Source organism: Natrix helvetica (assembly GCF_964273705.1).
Source record: "Natrix helvetica genome assembly, chromosome: 8".
In the NCBI taxonomy this organism is placed as follows: domain Eukaryota; kingdom Metazoa; phylum Chordata; class Lepidosauria; order Squamata; family Natricidae; genus Natrix; species Natrix helvetica.
In genome coordinates this window covers 3,729,324-3,744,294 of record NC_138559.1, presented here as the reverse complement: position 1 = coordinate 3,744,294, position 14,971 = coordinate 3,729,324, and the positions used below count along the sequence as shown (strand labels likewise).

The window sequence follows — 14,971 nt, the reverse complement described above, 5'->3', positions numbered from 1 at the left end:
GGGGAAGGTAAAAAACCAGTCCATTCGCTGATCTGAGGAGTTAGACCAAAGCTTATATTACAATTGGCAAAATAGCACAATTTAGCCAGAAACGTAACTTTTGACCCTGAGCTCAGTTTCGAATAACATACACATGTTAGTGGTGTCCTGTCGGGGAAGGTAAAAAAAAGCACACCATTTTCTGATATGAGCTTTCCCTGAAGAGTTAGACCAAAGCTAATATCAGAATTGGCAAAAGAGCGCAATTCAGCCAGAAACGTAACTTTTGACCTCGAGCTCAGTTTCGAATAACATAAATATGTAAATGGTGTCCTGAGTCGGGGAAGCTAAAAAACCACTCCATTCGCTGATCTGAGCTTCAACTGAGGAGTTAGACCAAAGCTTATATCAGAATTAGCAAAAGAGCGCAATTCAGCCAGAAACGTAACTTTTGACCCCGAGCTCAGTTTCGAATAACATAAATATGTAAATGGTGTCCTGAGTCGGGGAAGCTAAAAAACCACTCCATTCGCTGATCTGAGCTTTCCCTGAGGAGTTAGACCAAAGCTTATATCAGATTTGGCAAAAGAGCCCAATTCAGCCAGAAACGTAACTTTTGACCCAGAGCTCCGTTTCCGATAACATACAATTGTTAGTGGAGTCCTGAGTCGGGGAAGCTAAAAAACCACTCCATTCGCTGATCTGAGCTTCAACTGAGGATTTAGACCAAAGCTTATATCAGAATTAGCAAAAGAGCCTAATTCAGCCAGAAAAGTAAGTTTTGACACAGATCAAAGTTTCGAACAACATACAAAGTTTTGTAGTATCCTGAGTCGGGAAAGCTAAAAAACCACTCCATTCGCTGATCTGAGCTTCAACTGAGGAGTTAGACCAAAGCTTATATCAGAATTGGCAAAAGAGCCCAATTCAGCCAGAAATGTAACTTTTGACCCAGAGCTGAGTTTTGAAAAACATAAAAACATTAATGGTGTCCTGAGTCGGGGAAGCTAAAAGACCACTCCATTCGCTGATCTGAGCTTTCCCTGAGGAGTTAGACCAAAGCTTATTTCAGAATTGGCAAAAGAGCCCAATTCAGCCAGAAATATAACTTTTGACCCAGAGCTCAGTTTCGAATAACAAATGTTAGTCGTGTCCTGGGGAGGAAGGAAAAAAAAACCACACCATTCGCTGATCTGAGCTTCCCTGAGGAGATAAACCAAAGCTTACATCAGAATTAGCAAAAGAGCCTAATTCAGCCAGAAACGTAACTTTTGACCCAGAGCTCAGTTTCGAACACCATACATATGTTAGTGGTGTCCGGAGTCGGGGAAGCTAAAAAAGCACTCCATTCGCTGATCTGAGCTTTCCCTGAGGAGTTAGACCAAAGCTTATATCAGAATTGGCAAAAGAGCCCAATTCAGCCAGAAATGTAACTTTTGACCCAGAGCTCAGTTTTGAAAAACATAAACACATTAATGGTGTCCTGAGTCGGGGAAGCTAAAAAACCACTCCATTCGCTGATCTGAGCTTCCCTGAGGAGATAGACCAAAGCTTACATCAGAATTAGCAAAAGAGCCTAATTCAGCCAGAAACGTAACTTTTGACCCAGAGCTCAGTTTCGAACAACATACATATGTTAGTGGTGTCCTGAGTCGGGGAAGCTAAAAAAGCACTCCATTCGCTTATCTGAGCTTTCCCTGAGGAGTTAGACCAAAGCTTATATCAGAATTGGCAAAAGAGCCCAATTCAGCCAGAAATATAACTTTTGACCCAGAGCTCAGTTTTGAAAAACATAAACACATTAATGGTGTCCTGAGTCGGGGAAGCTAGAAAACCACTCCATTCGCTGATCTGAGCTTTCCCTGAGGAGATAGACCAAAGCTTATACTAGAATTGGCAAAAGAGCACAATTCACCCAGAAACGTAACTTTTGACCCAGAGCTCAGTTTCAAATAACATACACGTTGGTGGTGTCCTGAGTCGGGGAAGCGAAAAAACCACTCCATTCGCTGATCTGAGCTTTCCCTGAGGAGCGAGACCAAAGCATATATCAAAATTGGAAAAAGCCCAATTCAGCCAGAAACGTAACTTTTGACACAGAGCTCAGTTTCGAATAACGTACAAATGTTAGTGGTGTCCTGTCGGGGAAGGTAAAAAACCAGTCCATTCGCTGATCTGAGGAGTTAGACCAAAGCTTATATTACAATTGGCAAAATAGCACAATTTAGCCAGAAACGTAACTTTTGACCCTGAGCTCAGTTTCGAATAACATACACATGTTAGTGGTGTCCTGTCGGGGAAGGTAAAAAAAAGCACACCATTTTCTGATATGAGCTTTCCCTGAGGAGTTAGACCAAAGCTAATATCAGAATTGGCAAAAGAGCGCAATTCAGCCAGAAACGTAACTTTTGACCCCGAGCTCAGTTTCGAATAACATAAATATGTAAATGGTGTCCTGAGTCGGGGAAGCTAAAAACGACTCCATTCGCTGATCTGAGCTTCAACTGAGGAGTTAGACCAAAGCTTATTTCAGAATTGGCAAAAGAGCCTAATTCAGCCAGAAATGTAACTTTTGACCCCGAGCACAGTTTCGAATAACATACACATGTTAGTGGTGTCCTGTCGGGGAAGGTAAAAAAAGCCACACCATTCGCTGATATGAGCTTTCACTGAGGAGTTAGACCAAAGCTTATATCAGAATTAGCAAAAGAGCCTAATTCAGCCAGAAACGTAACTTTTGACACAGATCTAAGTTTCGAACAACATACAAAGTTTTGTAGTATCCTGAGTCGGGAAAGCTAGAAAACCACTCCATTCGCTGATCTGAGGAGTTAGACCAAAGCTTATATTAGAATTGGCAAAATAGCACAATTCAGCAAGAAACGTAACTTTTGACCCAGAGCTCAGTTTCCAATAACATACAATTGTTATTGGAGTCCTGAGTCGGGGAAGCTAAAAAACCACTCCATTCGCTGATCTGAGCTTTCACTGAGGAGTTAGACCAAAGCTTATATCAGAATTGGCAAAAGAGCCCAATTCAGCCAGAAATGTAACTTTTGACCCAGAGCTCAGTTTTGAAAAACATAAACACATTAATGGTGTCCTGAGTCGGGGAACCTAAAAGACCACTCCATTCGCTGATCTGAGCTTTCCCTGAGGACTTAGACCAAAGCTTATTTCAGAATTGGCAAAAGAGCCCAATTCAGCCAGAAATGTAACTTTTGACCCAGAGCTCAGTTTCGAATAACATACATATGTTAGTCGTGTCCTGTCGAGGAAGGTAAAAAAAAACACACCATTCGCTGATATGAGCTTTCCCTGAGGAGTTAGACCAAAGCTTATATCAGAATTGGCAAAAGAGCCCAATTGAGCCACAAACGTAACTTTTGACCCAGAGCTCAGTTTTGAATTACATACACATGTTAGTGGTGTCCTGAGTCGGGGAAACTAAAAAACCACTCCATTCGCTGATCTGAGATTTCCCTGAGGAGTTAGACCAAAGCTTATATCAGAATTGGCAAAAGAGCCTAATTTAGCCAAAAATGTAACTTCTGACCCAGAGCTCCGTTTTGAAAAACATAAACACATTAATGGTGTCCTGAGTCGGGGAAGCTAGAAAACCACTCTATTCGCTGATCTGAGCTTTCCCTGAGGAGATAGACCAAAGCTTGTAATAGAATTGGCAAAAGAGCACAATTCACCCAGAAACGTAACTTTTGACCCTGAGCTCAGTTTCGAATAACATACACGTTGGTGGTGTCCTGAGTCGGGGAAGCGAAAAAACCACTCCATTCGCTGATCTGAGCTTTCCCTGAGGAGCTAGACCAAAGCATATATCAGAATTGGCAAAAGCCCAATTCAGCCAGAAACGTAACTTTTGACCCCGAGCTCAGTTTCGAATAACATAAATATGTAAATGGTGTCCTGAGTCGGGGAAGCTAAAAAACCACTCCATTTGCTGATCTGAGCTTTCCCTGAGGAGTTAGACCAAAGCTTATATCAGATTTGGCAAAAGAGCCCAATTAAGCCAGAAACGTAACTTTTGACCCAGAGCTCCGTTTCCGAACACATACAATTGTTAGTGGAGTCCTGAGTCGGGGAAGCTAAAAAACCACTCCATTCGCTGATCTGAGCTTCAACTGAGGAGTTAGACCAAAGCTTATATCAGAATTAGCAAAAGAGCCTAATTCAGCCAGAAACGTAAGTTTTGACACAGATCAAAGTTTCGAACAACATACAAAGTTTTGTAGTATCCTGAGTCGGGAAAGCTAAAAAACCATTCCATTCGCTGATCTGAGCTTTCCCTGAGGAGTTAGACCAAAGCTTATATTAGAATTGGCAAAATAGCACAATTCAGCCAGAAACGTAACTTTTGACTCAGAGCTCAGTTTCCAATAACATACAATTGTTAGTGGAGTCCTGAGTCGGGGAAGCTAAAAAACCACTCCATTTGCTGATCTGAGATTTCCCTGAGGACTTAAACCAAAGCTTATATCAGAAGTGGAAAAAGAGCCCAATTCAGCCAGTAATGTTACTTTTGACACAGAGCTCAGTTTCGAACAACATAGGTATGTTAGTGTTGTCCTGAGTCGGGGAAGCTAAAAAACCACTCCATTCGCTGATCTGAGCATTCCCTGAGGAGTTAGACCAAAGCTTATATTAGAATTAGCAAAATAGCACAATTCAGCCAGAAACGTAACTTTTGACCCAGAGCTCAATTTCTGAGATTTCCCTGAGGACTTAGACCAAAGCTTATGTCAGAAGTGGAAAAAGAGCCCAATTGAGCCAGCCCAATTGAGCCAGAAATGTAACTTTTTACCCAGAGCTCAGTTTTGAATAACATACACCTGTTAGTGGTATCCTGTCGGGGAAGGTAAAAAACCACTCCATTCGCTGATCTGAGCTTTCACTGAGGAGTTAGACCAAAGCTTATATCAGAATTAGCAAAAGAGCCTAATTCATCCAGAAACGTAACTTTTGACACAGAGCTAAGTTTCGAACAACATACAAAGTTTTGTAGTATCCTGAGTCGGGAAAGCTAGAAAACCACTCCATTCGCTGATCTGAGCTTTCCCTGAGGAGTTAGACCAAAGCTTATATCAGATTTGGCAAAAGAGCCCAATTCAGCCAGAAACGTAACTTTTGACCCAGAGCTCCGTTTCGAATAAAATAAACATGTTAATGGTGTCCTGTGTCGGGGAAGCTAAAAAAGCACTACATTTGCTGATCTGAGCTTTCCCTGAGGAGTTAGACCAAAGCTTATATTTGAATTGGCAAAATAGCCCAATTCAGCCAGAAACGTAACTTTTGACACAGAGCTCAGTTTCAAACAACTTACATATGTTAGTGGTGTCCTGAGTCGGGGAAGCTAAAAAAGCACTCCATTCGCTGATCTTAGTTTTCCCTGAGGAGTTAGACCAAAGCTTATATTTGAATTGGCAAAATAGCCCAATTCATCCAGAAACGTAACTTTTGACCAAGAGCTCACTTTCCAATAACATACAATTGTTAGTGGAGTCCTGAGTCGGGGAAGCTAAAAGACCACTCCATTCGCTGATCTGAGCTTTCCCTGAGGAGTTAGACCAAAGCATATATCAGAATTGGAAAAAGAGCCCAATTCAGCCAGAAACGTAACTTTTGACACAGAGCTCAGTTTCGAACAACATACATATGTTAGTGGTGTCCTGAGTCGGGGAAGCTAAAAAACCACTCCATTCGCTGATCTGAGCTTTCACTGAGGAGTTAGACCAAAGCTTATATCAGAATTGGCAAAAGAGCCTAATTCAGCCAGAAACGTAACTTTTGACACAGAGCTCAGTTTCGAAAAACATAGGTATGTTAGTGTTGTCCTGAGTCGGGGAAGCTAAAAAACCACTCCATTCGCTGATCTGAGCTTTCCCTGAGGAATTAGACCAAAGCTTATATTAGAATTGGCAAAATAGCACAATTCAGCCAGAAACATAACTTTTGACTCAGAGCTCAGTTTCCAATAACATACAATTGTTAGTGGAGTCCTGAGTCGGGGAAGCTAAAAAACCACTCCATTTGCTGATCTGAGATTTCCCTGAGGACTTAAACCAAAGCTTATATCAGAAGTGGAAAAAGAGCCCAATTCAGCCAGAAACGTTACTTTTGACACAGAGCTCAGTTTCGAACAACATAGGTATGTTAGTGTTGTCCTGAGTCGGGGAAGCTAAAAAACCACTCCATTCGCTGATCTGAGCATTCCCTGAGGAGTTAGACCAATGCTTATATTAGAATTAGCAAAATAGCACAATTCAGCCAGAAACGTAACTTTTGACCCAGAGCTCAGTTTCTGAGATTTCCCTGAGGACTTAGACCAAAGCTTATGTCAGAAGTGGAAAAAGAGCCCAATTGATCCAGCCCAATTGAGCCAGAAATGTAACTTTTGACCCAGAGCTCAGTTTCGAATAACATACACCTGTTAGTGGTGTCCTGTCGGGGAAGGTAAAAAACCACTCCATTCGCTGATCTGAGCTTTCACTGAGGAGTTAGTCCAAAGCTTATATCAGAATTAGCAAAAGAGCCTAATTCAGCCAGAAACGTAACTTTTGACACAGAGCTAAGTTTCGAACAACGTACAAAGTTTTGTAGTATCCTGTGTCGGGAAAGCTAGAAAACCACTCCATTCGCTGATCTGAGCTTTCCCTGAGGAGTTAGAAAAAAGCTTATATTAGAATTGGCAAAATAGCCCAATTCATCCAGAAACGTAACTTTTGACCCAGAGCTCAGTTTCCAATAACATACAATTGTTAGTGGAGTCCTGAGTCGGGGAAGCTAAAAGACCACTCCATTCGCTGATCTGAGCTTTCCCTGAGGAGTTAGACCAAAGCATATATCAGAATATATGGAGGAGGAGCTTCCTGGAGCAATGGCGGTCTGCCTGAGAGCTCCTTAGATCCACGAGCTCTTTTAAGGGAGCAGGGGGTGCTGCCGTCCCCCTTTTACGTCATGGGTACCAGGTGTCCAATTAACAGCCACCCTGGGTCTTTTTATGACCCAAGGGGGGTCTCCCAGGGTGGCTTGAAGACCTTGAAGACCTGGAAATAGCTCGGAGAGTGGACCAGTGAGCTGCCGATGAGAGACGCTGCCCAAAAACGCCGTTTTTGAGACTGGAGGAGTTGAGTTCGCCGTTCTGGGAGCGGAGAGGTTTGGAGGAGCTTGGAAGAATGGCGAAAGGTGAAGAAACGGCGCTTGGAGCGTGCGGGGGCATGCTATTGTCGTTTTTGGAGGCTTGTGGCTTGGAGCGAGCTCTGGGGCGGCGGTGAATGGAAATGGCCGTCCCTGGGGCGGCGCCAATCCAAGCGGCGGCGGCGACGGCTGGAAAAGCCAAACGCCAAATTCCCCGGCCTGCAGCAGATTGGAGAGATGTTGGAGATGCTGGAGGTCGAGTGGGAGGATTGAAGGTCGATAGGACTGGATAGGACTGGAGCAGGAAGGACTGGAGGCCGGTAGGAGCGGCGTTGGGGCTTGTAATGGTTTGGCTGGAGTGCTTAGAACATGGATGCAGGCCTAGGCAAGACCTAAATGCCGAAGGCCTGGTAGGAGAAGGGCTGCGTTCCAGGAGGCTGCTTGGAGGCTGGGGGGGAGGCTTGCTGGGAACTGGCAGGCTTGTTGGGAACTGGCAGGAGGTTTAACATCAGACTTGGCAGGGGAGTTTTTTACCCCCTGCCAGCCACCTCCTTGACTGTTCCGTTTACCCCCCCCCCCCTGCTGACTTTTGGACTAACAACTGCCCCTGTTTTTCATCCGTGCGCGCCCTGGAGGTTTTTACCTCCCTATCTTCATCTGACTGACCATCTGCCCCTTGCCCATTATCAAGCAAAAATCCATCTACCCCTCGCCATCCGCCATTGACCACCCACTAGCCCCCACTTACTGACCGGCACCTGACCATCTTATTATCATCACTACCCCCCCCTCATCTTGGACTGGACGATTCTCTTTGCACCGGTACCCGGCCTTTTCAATTTTATTGGAGTATGGCGTATGACCACACCATCTGCAGCACAGAGCCTAGGCCCTGATGAATTTTTAACAGCATATGTACTCTAGGCTAGACCTAATCCTACTGCGGGAATCCCCCCTCTCGCAGGTGTGGCCCTCCACCCTTTCAAGGGCCCACCTTGATGACGGATTCATTAATCCCGAGAGGTGGAGGAAGCGGAGACTTAGGGGTTTTTTAGTCAAATGTTTTTTAAATTCTTTTAGGGGTTTAGGGGTTGGGGGGTGGGTGGGTCAGATCAGGAGCGATGAGAGAGCCAGGTCACCAGGTGGGGTCTTGAGCAGAAGGAGCAGAGAGGAGGAGGGGGGAGAGGATATCATTCCTATACAGGGCTCTTTGATTCCAACAGTCGTAGGGAGGGGCAGATACGAGGACAGATTAACAACTCGCAGTCGGTTGGGAGACCGTGGGTGTTGGTTACACCCGGTCGCTTGTACCAACCCCCGCGTTCTAGGTGGTCAGGATCTGCAGGCCCAGGGCCTGAGGCTGTTGTTATGCAATGCGAGGTCCGTTGTCAATAAGGCCCCCCTCATTCACGATCTAATTTTGGAGGGGGAGCCGGACCTCGCGGGAATAACGGAAACCTGGTTGGGCCACGAGGGAGGGTTACCCCTCGTGGAAATGTGCCCACCAGGTTATCAAGCATTTCACCAGCCCCGGGCCCGGGGAAGGTTCCAGACGGAGCTTGGGCCACCTCCTGCAGCCCTGACCCGCCCTCCGGTAGAGGACCTGGTGGCCGCGTGGAATAATGCGACTACCGGGGCCTTGAACCGGGTGGCGCCTTTGCGGCCTCTCCGGCGGCAACGATCCACCCTGGCTCCTTGGTTCACCGAGGAGCTAAGGGTGATGAAGCGCCGCAAGAGATGCCTAGAGAGTCGTTGGAGATCCTCCCGATCCGAATTTGACCGAGCACAGATACGAGCCCATTTAAGGACGTACCTAGTGGCATTGAGAACGGCCAAACGTCAATATTGTGCCGCTCTCATTGCATCCGCAGAGAACCTTTGTTACTTTTGACACAGAGCTCAGTTTCGAACAACATACATATGTTAGTGGTGTCCTGAGTCGGGGAAGCTAAAAAACCACTCCATTCGCTGATCTGAGCTTTCCCTGAGGAGTTAGACCAAAGTTTATATCAGAATTAGCAAAAGAGCCTAATTCAGCCAGAAACATAACTTTTGTCAATGAGCTGAGTTTCGAACAACATACAAAGTTTAGTAGTATAATGTATTGATAGAAATAGACTCTCAAACAGAATTAGTTAAAGATTGTATGATAAAATGGGCACAAAATTTTGAAGAACCAATAATGATGGAAACATGGGAAGAGATCTGGATAAGAAATGTAAAATTTACACAGTCTCAGAACTTGAGAGAGAATTTTTACAAGATGCTGTACAGATGGCATTTAGATCAAAAAAAGTTAGCCTGTATGTATCCGAATTAACAATCTAAATGTTGGAGATGTGACTGTGTTAATTCCATGTATTACCATATTTGGTGGACTTGTAAAAAAGTTAAAGCATTTTGGATAAAAATATGGTGGGTTATTCAAAATATTTTGAAAAAGAGGATAAAGTTTAGGCCCCAGTTGTTTTTGTTAAGTATAGTTTCAGATTGTACTGTTATAGAGACTAATTTGATTTTGAACCTAACAACGGCAGCAAGATTGTTGGTGGCGCAGTATTGGAAGAAGGAAGAGTTGCCCACTATCCAAGAATGGACGTTAAAAGTAGTAAACTTAGCAGAGATGGCCAAAATTTCAGCGTATCTGAAGGACCACTCAGATGAGAAGTATAAGCTGGACTGGAGAAAATGCATTGACTATATTCAAAACAAATACCGGACTAAAAAATTTCAGTCAGTTTATGAATGAAGGCATAAGGAATGCTAGCTTATGTTAGCGTATGGTTGTTAAATGTTTAAACTCTGTATTCTGCTCTGGGAGGTCGGGGGGAGGGAGGGAGGAAGAGGGGTAGGGTTGGGGGAAGAGGGAGGGAAAGGGGGGAAATAATTGTAAAACGTATTAAAAATTTTTAATAATAATAATAAAAAGGAACAGGGTTGGACTTCTTTTTTTTACCCAAAAAGTTTTTTTTATTCTTAAACTCATACATACATTTGCGGATATATATTCTCATGGTTATTATTAACATTGTGTATTAACAATTTTAAATATTCATTTTTCCATATAAAAGTTAAAATATTTAATTGGGATTGCTTTGCTTACCGTCCTGTAAACCTATTTTATTTTACCACAACCCTGTTTTTCTTTCCTTTTCTCCCTCCCTCCCTTCTTCTCTACTTTCTTCTTTCTTCCCCTCCTTCCCTTTTTCTCCATCCCCTTCCTCTCCTCTTCTTCCCCTTCCTGCCCTCTCTCCTACTCTTACTTCCCTCCCTGTCCTCCTCTCCTCTTTCTTCTTTCCCTCTCCTTTCCTCTCTTCCTTTCCTCTTTCTATTGTTGTGATGCATATTTTCTTCTTCCATCTGGCATGTTTTTGGGATGATATTCCAGCAAACCTGGGGGAACAGGGCAGGACTTCTCTTGGGTAGCAAAAAATTGTCACTTAACTATAACAGACCAGAGTCTTAGCAGTTGGTGGTATCCTGCAAGGACTTTTTTTTTGGGGGGGGGAGACTATTATTTTTTGGGAGTTTTTGGTGTTATCAATCTATTTTTAGGAGTTGGAATTCTTTTGGGGGAAGCTGGGTTTTTCTTGGGAGAAGTTGGCCCTAATTTCTTGGTAGTTGGTTGTGGTGGCTTTGGGACAGTTGCTTTTGGTGTTTTCTTAGCAGATGGCCTCTTTGAGGCGGTGGGTGACACTTTCTTCAGTGTCAATGTTGGCACTTTCTTCAGAGTTGTTGGCTTCACTTTCTTCAGAGTTGTTGGTTTTACTTTCTTCAGAGTTGTTGGCACTTTCTTCAATGGTGTTGGTGGACCTTTCTTCAGAGATGTTGTCAATACTTTCTTCAGCATGGCTGTTGGAACTTTAGTTGCTGATGATGTTTTCTTGAGAGATGTCATTGACACTTTTTTGGGAACTGCTGGAGGCTTTTTCTTGACAGCTCCTGGTGGTCCTTTCTTGGGAGCTCCTGGTGGCCGTTTCTTGGGAGCTCCTGGTGGTCCTTTCTTGGGAGCTCCTGATGGTCCTTTCTTGGAAGATGCTGGTGGCAATGACACTGTTGAAATTGTATGCATTGTTTCTGAGGTTGTCCATGCTATTTGAACGATTGTGTTAATATTATTCTTCAAAGCATGCTTGGGCCAAGATGGACCACGTAATTTCATTGGATTGACCAACTTCATGGCCAGATAACCCTGAGTAAAGAAAGTTAGAAGATGGAGGAAATCAGTGAAAGCTGAACTTTATCATCTCCCTCCTTCCTTCCTCCCTCCCAGTGGTGGTATTAAAAATGTTTTACTACTGGTTCTGTGGACGTGGCTTGGTAGGCATGGCAGGGGAAGGATACTGCAAAATTCCCTCATTCCAGGGGAAGGATACTGTAAAATCTCCATTCCCTCCCAGCTCCAGGGGAAGGCTACTGAAAACACCCCATTTCCTACCCATCAGCTGGAAACTCGGGAGGCAGAGAATAGATGGGGCAGGGCCAGCCAGAGGTGGTATTTACCGGTTCTCTGAACTACTCAAAATTTCCGCTTCCGGTTCTCCAGAACTGGTCAGAACTGAATACCACCTCTGCTCCCTCTCCCTCTCCATATGACTGAAAGAGCCCCTCCCCTACTACTTATAGTGCATGATTCCCCTTCAAGGTTACATTTTCATATATATTTTTCTCAAAAGACTTACTGGTGCTGCGTAGATGAAATCAATGAACAGCCAGATCACCAGCAGGATGCAGATCAAAATTAGGATCTTCCATTTACTCTTCTGCCATATAATAAAATGAATGCTCTTTAAGGGGGCTGTGAACCATAGGAAAGAGGTCTCTGGCCTCCTAGTTTGGGGGAGAAGAAGGAAGAGAGAAGAGGTGGCGAGATAGCAGCTGTATTCAGATGAATAGATTAACAGAGTTGGAAGGGACCTTGTAGGTCATCTAGTCCAACCTCCCACCCAAGCAGTAAACCCTATACCATCTCTGACAGAAGGCAGTCCAATCTCTTCTTGAAAGACTGCAGTGACAAAGCTCCCATAACTTCCAAAGGCAGCTACTGTTCCATTGGTTGTTTGTTCTCACTTTCAGGAAATTCCTCCTTATTTCTCTCTTGATCAGTTGCCATCCATTATTCCTTGTTTGGCCTTTGGGCGCTTTGGGAAATAGCTTGCCCCCCTCCTCTCTGTGGCAGCCCCTCAAATATTGGAAGATGCTCTCATGTCTCCCCTGGTCCTTATCTTCACTAGACTAGCCATGCCTGGTTCCTGCAACCGTCCATCGTAGGTTTTAGCCTCCTGTCTCCTAATCATCCTGGTTGCTCTTCTCTGCACTTTCATCTTAGTTTCATTTGCTTATGCTCAACCATCAGATGAAGACCAGGGAGAAGAAAACTTGGCTTTTTTGATCCCTTGCCATTAATTTCTGTTTCATCCCAGACTCTAGAGTTTCAGGAGCCCACAATGGGGTCACTGGTGCATTAGGAGAAACATACATCGCATCTACCAGATTTCTGCCAAAGATTGTGGTTTCTCTGAGGATACATTTTCCAGAGTCTTTTAACCCCTAGACCTGGTCAGGTAACTAACTAGGATAAAGATGGTTTAATTTGCACCCTCCTTCCTGTCTGTTGAGATTCTCAATCATCCAGGTCATGGTTGTCCCTAAGGTGCTATTCCAAAATGTAATGGTGGCCCAGTGGTTAGAGTGCAGTACTGCAGGCTAACTCTGCCCACAACCAGGAGTCCGATCCTCCTTCCATTCTTCCAAGATGGGTAAAATGAGGACCCTGATTGTTGGGGGCAACAGGCTGATTCTGTAAACCGCTTAGAGAGGGCTATGTGAAGCTTTATATAAGTCTAAGTGCTGTTGCCCGCCTTCCTCCCTCCCTCCCTCCCTCCCTCCCTCCCTCCCTCCCTTCCTTCCTCTCTTATTCCCTTTCTCCTTCTCCTTCTTGGTGCTGCAGTGATTAGAATGCGGTATTGCGGGCAAACTCTACCCACTGCCAGGAGTTCAATCCTAAATGACTCAAGGCTGACTCAGCCTTCCATCCTTCCAAGGTCACTAAAATGAGGACCTAGATTGTTGGGGGCAAGAGGCTGACTCTGTAAATTCCTTAGAGAAGACTATAAAAGCACTGTAAAGCGGTATAGAAGTCTAAGGGCTATTGCTATTCCTTCCTTCCTTCCCTCCTTCCTTCCTTCCTTCCTTCCTTCCTTCCTTCCTTCCTTCCTTCCTTCCTTCCTTCCTTCCTCTCTTGTTCCCTTTCTCTTTCTCTTTCCTAGTGCCACAGTGGTTAGAATGCAGAAGAAAGGAGGAAGGAGAGGAGGAAAGAAGAAGGCAGAGAAGGGAGGTTGAGAAGATGGAAGGAGCAAGATTGTTGCAAAATAAGATGGAGGCATGGGGTGGCAAGAAAGTGATCCAAACTGTATTCTACATATTTATAAGAAAATAACGATAAAGATTGATGAACAGATAAATGCTAATAGTAATTATAAGAGTGTATATTTGTGAATGAATTTGAAAGAGAAAAATAAAAAACTTTAAAAATAATAATAAAAAAGAATGCAGTATTGCAGGCTGACTCTGCCCACAGCCAGGAGTTTGATCCTGATTGGCTCAAGGTTGACTCAGGCTTCCCTCCTTGGGGGCAAGAGGCTGACTCTGTAAACCACTTAGAAGGGTTGTAAAGCGACATATAAGTCTAAGTGCTATTGCTAACTGGATTTTTTTCTTGAAAACCTTTCGGTAGTTAGGTTCTCCCAACTACCAAGAAATCAGGGTCAACTTCACCCAAGAAAGAAACTAAAGAAGCTTCTTGGATGAGAAGCAAAATGTTTTCAAAGTGGAAAAAACAATCAAGTAAGTCCAGTTGCCCTTTGAAAAAGCACCTTTGGGACACTTTCCTGCCTAAAATCTGCCAGTCCCTATGACCGGTGGTGTGAGGCTTACAGCTTCCTTCCGTACTGTCTCAAGATGAGAGGCATTACGATTCTGAGGACAGCCAGCCCTCCGCCAGGCTTTATATCAGAGGACACCCATGTTCTGATCTTACTCTGGTGGCTTCAGAAAGGGGTTTGCATTGGGCTCTTCCCTTCCTCTCCCAGCTGGAAATTCGTCGGCCTCCAGATCAGTCAGCAACTCTAGAGACATTTCAATCTTACCCTAGGAAGCCAGAGAGACACAAGAACATAAGTTGGGATAAAACATCATTCCAGGTGGGCTTGAAAATAGAATAACAGAGTTGGAAGGGACCTTGGAGGTCTTCTACTCCAACCCTCTGTTTAAGCAGGAAGGTCTACACCACTTCAGACAAGTGGTTATTTATTTATTTATTTATTTTATTTATTTATTTTATTTGATTTCTAGACCGCCCCCTCTCCCCGAAGGGACTCGGGGCGGTGTACAGGTACCAAATTAAAAATCATACAAATAATCATAAATATAGTTAAAATCGGATTAAACTTTAAACCCCTGTACAAATTTATAAAAATCAAAAACTTAGCCTAAGACCAACCTGTGAAATTTAAAAATGCAGACTGAGGTGGGAGAGCTGGAATTAAGCCAAGCCGGCTAGATTAAACAGGTGGGTTTTGAGCTTCTTACGGAAGGAGCGGAGGTCCATGGTTGTTCTAATATCAGGGGGGAGGTCATTCCAGAGGGTCGGACCCATCACAGAGAAGGCCCTTCCCCTGGGCATCGCCCGCTGGCACAGCCTAGTGGACGGCACCCGGAGGAGTCTCTCTCTGTGTGAGCGAATCGGCCGAAGGGATGTATGGGGCAGTATACGATCCCGCAAATAACTAGGCCCTGTGCCATGGAGCGCTTTGAAGATGATAATCAGCACCTTGAAAAG

General features: G+C 44.3%; 1 protein-coding gene across 1 annotated transcript in view; it reads right to left on the bottom strand.

Moving 5' to 3' along the window:
* Nucleotides 1-10,645: 10,645 nt before the first annotated feature.
* The window catches only part of FER1L5 (fer-1 like family member 5), a gene marked incomplete at both ends in the record, with an annotated part of 116,643 nt that continues 112,317 nt past the window's right edge, over nucleotides 10,646-14,971 (bottom strand). The window contains 3 exons of the mRNA XM_081960703.1: nucleotides 10,646-11,323; nucleotides 11,814-11,961; nucleotides 14,171-14,280. Coding sequence (XP_081816829.1) covers nucleotides 10,646-11,323; nucleotides 11,814-11,961; nucleotides 14,171-14,280 — 936 coding nt within the window. The remainder of the gene's footprint in view (nucleotides 11,324-11,813; nucleotides 11,962-14,170; nucleotides 14,281-14,971) is intronic.